The 6,672-nt window shown below is 41.1% G+C and overlaps 1 protein-coding gene across 1 annotated transcript in view; it reads left to right on the top strand.

Annotated features, from left to right (window-relative positions):
• The first annotated feature begins 5,376 nt into the window (after nt 1-5,376).
• PHLPP1 (PH domain and leucine rich repeat protein phosphatase 1) overlaps nt 5,377-6,672 on the top strand; it is a 67,390-nt gene continuing 66,094 nt past the window's right edge. Inside the window, exon 1 of the mRNA XM_010014284.1 lies at nt 5,377-5,404. Within this exon, the coding sequence (XP_010012586.1) occupies nt 5,377-5,404 (28 nt within the window). The remainder of the gene's footprint in view (nt 5,405-6,672) is intronic.

Below are 6,672 nucleotides of genomic sequence, written 5' to 3'. Positions count from 1 at the left end.
ATGAAGAGTTTGAGAGGTAGGGTTTCAGTTTCTTTTGGGGGGAGCAGCCTGTGTTTCTGGGGTTTTGCTTATACATGCTGTACTCAGCTATAAAACATGTCAACATATATTGGAGCAGCTGGACATCAAATTCACTATGGTTACAGTCACAACAATTAGATTCCAAGGCTTTGGGTTTGCTACCTCTACATAGTAATCCAGATGAACTTCCACTGTGCTTTCTTGCTTGTAATGGCAAGTAGCATCCTGTTCACCACTACATATCCTACTTTAGCCTGTTTCCTTTATTAAGTTGTCATAGTGTAAAAGTCTGGTTAACAATGACTCTCAAATGAATTCTGCTGAATCACTGTTAGGTTTTTCTTCAAAATCTTAACGGTTTACGCTGGTTGATATTTAGATTTTGACAGTAAAGCTGTTGCAGCTGTTTTCCGCTGGTAAATATGTGACGCTTGACAGAAAAGCATTTTAAATAAAGTAATTTTTGTTAATTTTTGCCTACTGTGTCTTTTTAAGTGTTGATACCATGGGTTTAGGGTTCCTGTGTGAAGGTGGTGAGTTTTGTGAGAACTTCACCATGTGAAGACACATGGAATGATCAAGTGAACAAACATTGAACTCTGTCTCAATGGGGCAAAAAAGAGGGATGTTTGCTGCATTATGAAATTCATACAGACCTTTCCTCCAGTGAGGATTTAATATAAGTGGAAGGCAGGATTGTTGCTATAAAACTAGTAACTATGTTTTATTGTATCACATCATATAGCGATAATGCTTGTCTTTAAGAATATAAAGTAGGAATATGTTTCACAAAGGCTAAAAGCTTGTTTTTCTTCTGTTTTATAGTGAATGTTTCTTTTAAGAAAAAGACAACACTGTTCAGTAAAATCCAAAATTTGTGGTCTACTTTTGTTTCTCGGGTGAAAGGTAACAGCCTTCAAGTAGTAGAGCTTGAACTGCTAATTCCTGAAAGAAACTTAACTACTTCAGAGTTTTCTCCAGCCTCCATATTAATACAGAGTGCAGCAAAATGTCTTCACATGTAAAAATACTTCTAATAAGCACGTAACTGTAAGTAGGCTTTCTTCAGAAGTTTAAAATAAAAATGAGAGCAGTAGAATAGCTTCACACTTTCTACTGGTGCTTTTTTGCTTCCTTTACCACCTTTTTCCTTTTTTATTAATCCAATGTGATGCTTTATTTTTATACATCTCGTTGCGCTGAGCCTTGCCTTGAGGTCATCGCCGCTGTCCTTGGTTTGACAAGAATGCAAAGAGAAGCAGCCTTAAATGACTGAGAAGCTTCAAAAACATCGTGGGCAGTAGCTTCATCTGTATTGAATGAAAGGGTTTGGGCAAAAGTAGATATCTGCAGAATGATCTGTCAGTAAAGGTTCAGCAACAGCTATTGTGGCAGTTTCCTGAAGGGTGGGCAAAGACCTTCAAGGGCTTTCAGCATTTTGGCTAATTGAGGCCTCTTTGCACTTGCATTCAGACAAGAGCAATGCTGAGCTTCAGTTTGCAGTTTTGCAGGTGAAGGGAGTGTGAGGTGTTCCTGATTTCAGTTTCAGAAGGATGGTGGAGACAGGGCTCCAGTTGTGAACTGGGAGGCTGCCACCCACCCTGCTGATTTCACCTGGACATCTAGGAAATATTCTAGCTTTCCACAGTGGATTCGGAGCAAAGTCTTCAAAACTGACTGGTGGTTTGGGGGTTTTCTTTTTCTCCTGTGCGTACAAGACTTTGTGTTCACAGAATGTTGGTGTGTGAAATAATGTGTGTCTGAAATGACTTGCTGAAAGCTGTGGGTGGGTTTAATTACATATCCTCTTCAGCAGCGGCCACTGTGTTACAGCTCTGGCCCCCTCTGTGTGCCATTTCTCTGTTCTCCATGCTGAACTACTCACCATGAGCTGTCCCTAAGGCCTCTAAGTCAAAGAGACACAAGACATTAAAGCAGCCTGTTTTGTCTGAAAGGGCTTGGGGACAACTTAGGAGGAGCAGCTGATGCAGTAGGCTTGATGTGACGCTGGCCTCAGGCCAGGGGCCCAGCAGCATGCAGATGGGGATGACTACCTCTGTAGCTGGCCCAGCTGCATCAGGAAAAGGATGTCCCTAAATTAGGCACTCGGAGTCATTCAGTCACTTCTGAAAAGCCTCGAACTTAGACTTTATTCCTAGTGAATAACTTAAGCCTCTCCTAGGGCTGGTGAATATCTGAGATGGTTCTGGGTGGGCAGTCTCTCCAGCTGGCTGGGCTGGCTGCACCATGCAGGTCTAGGAGAATTTTTAGTTTTCATTCCATCAGACCAATATTAGCAATAAAAATAAGACCCACTGCACAGAAGTGAATGTGTTTCTTATGTCAACACTTTTAGCCTCTCTTATTTTGGTAATGTCTTAAGTCATTCTTTAGAGGCAGACTTTATTGGCTGTACTCTTCAAATGGGGGGGGAATAATAAGTACTTGCAACTTAATCAGCCATATAGCTGCAGAAAGGGTTTTGGTTTTTTGTTTGTTTTTTTGTTTTTTTCCCTGAGCACTTTTATGTCCCACAGCGAGTTGGAATTTTTTAACTTCTGATGCTAATGTATTCCATATGTCTTCCATCGCTGGGATGAAGAGCTTTACTCCAGAATCCAAAGCAAGTGGCTGTGGGTATTTATTTAATAGGGTTTGAAGTCTTTGCACTAGGCAGGATGTCTGTATGTTGCATACCTGCATAAGGCTGCTCTTGATGAGGTCTTAGTTCTTTAACATTATGTAAGATCGCTGGTGTTCCATCCGTGCTTCCTGCAAAGCAGTGTAGGCTTTGTGGTTCCAGTGGCAGTCCCACCATTTCAGTCAGATTCCCTGCTTTTCTCTGTCCTTGTTCTAAATATCACTAGTTTCCCTGCAGGACTTGGGGCAAGCTAAAACTGAGAGGAATTCAACCATGAATGTCAAGATAGCCAAACGAGTGGTCTGCTCATAATTCCTTGAGGCATCTCCTCTAATGCCTCGTGCAGAACAAAAGTCCTGTTGTGGGGGTGCTTAAGAGTTGCTGTGTAGTCTTGGAGTCCTGACAGGAACGAAAATAATCTTTTTATGGTTTCTTGCTAAAATACTCAAACCACTCTGGTTGGGCATTTGAAAAGTATTTTCTGGTATGCAACTCTTCTAGATGTTTTGGCATATTTGCCTCCGCTCTGATCACGGCAACAATAATTATCTTAAAAGTTCTTGGCAGGATTCAGTTTTATGTTTCAAGTCACAAAGGATCATCATTACCGTTTTATCTGCACAACTGTCGGCTTCAGTATAGTATCACAGGCCCCTCTGAAAACTCCTCTGCTCCCTGTGGGTATAGTTAAAACTGAAGAAAATTCTGAATGTGGATCTCATGCAGTCTTCTAAATCTTGAACAGGAGGTCTGTGAGACAGATTGAGGGATATAATTTTAGAACTGCTGATGCATTTTACTTAAAAATGGTGCTTCTGCTGGCACTGGTAGGTTGCCTTAAAACCAACTGATTTTTGGTGGTGATGCCATGGTTATGCCATAATTTGCTGTCTTTGATCCTTAACTGAAAGGTATTCTGGTGGAGTCCAAATTGCCCGGTCCCTCCTGTTACACCTGGAGGAAAAAGGCCACTTGCCTTCTCGTTTGATTATTTTCCAGGCCATAGAAAAGGCAGGTACGCTTCTGAGCCCCTTCCTTGTCCTCTGCTCGCCAGTGTCAGGGATGAGCACTCTTTCAGGAGCAGAACCATGGGGTGGTGTGAGACCTGCCACCTGCCGCTTTCCTCCCTGTGTTAGGATTGCTTCACACTGTTCCAAGTCCCATCCCACTTCAGCTGAGGCAGAGCTTGCTGTCATTTAAACTTTTCCTGCCTTTATGCTCTCCTGGCAGCAAACACCTGAGCTCTTTAAAGCTGCAGCCTGTCCTAGCTGGCTAGGCAAGGCTGCTTCATGTCAAACAGCTCATGCTCACAGTTACCTGCAAAACTTCTATGGATTTAGGAATCTGGTTCCACAACTAGTTGGTATGTCCTCGATTAACCTCTACTTAAAATCAACATAAGCCAGCGGCTTTTGACTTCCCCCTCTCTCCCTGGTTTGCATGATGATAGAACACTGTGATGCTATCAAATCTCAATGATTACAACCCTTTAGCAGGAAGAAACTGAATATGTGAGCAGATTGCGTCTCGGGCAACAACATGCGATCCAATACTAAACATGGGGTTTCCAAGTTATAGAATCATAGACTCAATGAAGAGCCCAGCTTGGAAGGGACCTTGAAAGATCATCTGGTCCAACCAGATGGTTGGTTATGTAGTGAAGTAGACAAGAATAGGAAGAGAGAAAGCATTTGCTTTAATGAAATAAGCCCAGTATCTTATTTCTGTTTTCATCAGGAACCTTCTAGCTTTCATGTAAGAAAAGGTAGTACTTCCTGGGAAAAGGAACCTTAAATTCTTGGAGTTTGAAGGGGCTGTTATTTAATTCTTTTATATTTATAGGAATAACTGAAGATTTTTATGCTGGTAATTTTCCCATCAAATTTTTGAGAGAAAGTACAGTTCATACCTAGCTCCATTCTGGCTTTTGCAGTAGACATTTACTGATGATACTAATTGTTACTATGACTCTGTGAATTTATATGAAATTGTAAGAACTGCCTTTTAGAGACTTACGAGTAGATTTACAGGCCCATCTGTGCCTAACATCATGTAGCAAGGTGAAGAGAGTCTCGTCCTAGAAAGCAGGTTTCTCAAGCTTTTGATTGTTTTTCACCTCTGTAACTTCTAAATACTAATTTTTCTCCACATTTGTGCAGTGCATGCACCCAGTGTGATAGTCGTTTTACCTCTAGTTTAGGCAGCATAGTGTTACTTCTCTATTGCCCCTGAATGCCGTCATATTTCCTGCCAAACCTCTTGGCCACAGCACTGTAGTGGAAGCTCGTCCTCTTTGTTATCCACCATAATCCCAAATAAATTCTGAGGTTTGGTGTTTTCCAGGACACAGAAATTAAGTGCCTATATTAAGTATGAATTATGCCCTTTATTCCTGCATGGGTAAAGTTGCATTTGGCTATATTAAATGCTAAATGAGCTTGGCTGCCCATGGGATTGAGGTTGTGCTTTGCAGTCCTGAGGGTTTCAATCAAAGCAATGGATTGTGCTTTTCTGGTGAAGTTAGAGAGGATACAGCCAGAAACAGGCTTTGGAAGATGACCATAAAACATCATTTTTGAGGTAAAACTGCCCACACCCCTGACAACTGTTCTTCATGCAACCTTACTTGTAATACTTGCCAGGCACTTTTTACTCTCTCACAGAGATTTTATTGTTTCTGTGTGTAGTTAATTCTTTAATCAATGCTTTGCGGCATGGAGCCAGTCGTTCTGCACAAGCTCGGTAAATTATTAGTTTCTTTAGCAACCACGTTTTTCATATTCCAAATGTAAAGTTTGATTCAGCTTTTGTGTTTAACTAAGGCTGAGTTGCTCTGTTTTAGTCACTAGTATTCCGTATCAGTCTTTCTGTAGCTTTGCATAGAATGGATGCCCCCTGTTTCTCTTTATTCTGTTGGGCAAAGTGTTTACCCACAGCTTCTGTTCTTGGATTGAATTTGCTTGGCAGTGAAATCACTGCTTTCTTAGGGCATTTATTTTTGTATAAGATGCCGATACCCTGTGGGCATTAAAGTTTCAGTCTTTTAGCTTCAAGCAACAGTGATGTTCCTGCAGATCCAAACTGGCAGACATTGGTAGCCTAAATGCTAGTGTTTATTAGAGCAGAGCAAGGCTTGAGGGTAGCTGTGCCAAGTCTTGGCTCATTAAACTGGCAGGAAGATTCAAGAAGGTTGCTTTTAAAGATAAGAGCAGGAATTGGCACAGGGTAGGCGGGGGTGATAGAATGGCAGTGGGTAGGCCATGTGGTAGGTGTCTTCTATCTTCCCATAGATAATTTGAAGGCAAGTGCAGACTCATTGAGACAAACGAGCTGTCATACAAGCAGGAGTAATAGCAAGTTGGAGTAATAGTGTGCAGCACTTGTCCCTGTTGCAGTTTAATTGGCACTGGTCTGAAATGTCAGGGTTAGAAACAGGATTAACTCTTTGCTTTCCCGGAGTCCTAACTCGTTCATTCCTTGTTTTTGAAGAATTCGCCGAAGATTGGGGCTAGGAAATTGAGTTACTTATCTTTTATTATAGTGGGGAAGCTACTTCAATTAACATAGCCTTTGGTTTGTTTCTCCAAGGGACCACCCTTCCAAAGTTTCACCAACCCTGGTTTTCTCACAGAAATTTGAACTGGTTTAACTTGAACATGATGATGTCTTGTTTCTGTTTACAGAAGACTTAGTATATTTGGATGACTCATATCTGGGCTGGACTGTTTAGGGTTTGATAGTGTAACTTGTTGTAAATAAATACTTCACATTAGAATGAGTAACTTGTGCTTCTTCCCATTTATGTTCTAAAAGAATATGGTCCTGTAAGAGCAGAGATGAGAGATGCTTGTCTTTGTGTTGCCATTGTTAATGAGGGTTTCTATAGAGTAGAATCTTATTAATAAGTTAGATTAGTAGAATCTGAGCCATTTAAAGTAATTTAGCAGATCTGGTGTAATTGGTAGTCGTGCTAATCATCTGAATTATTATAAATAGTGAATTCATTGTAA

This window comes from Nestor notabilis, unplaced genomic scaffold (assembly GCF_000696875.1).
Source record: "Nestor notabilis isolate BGI_N333 unplaced genomic scaffold, ASM69687v1 scaffold11705, whole genome shotgun sequence".
NCBI lineage: Eukaryota > Metazoa > Chordata > Aves > Psittaciformes > Psittacidae > Nestor > Nestor notabilis.
Note: the sequence above shows the minus strand (reverse complement) of the source record. Positions and strands in the feature narration are given on the sequence as shown.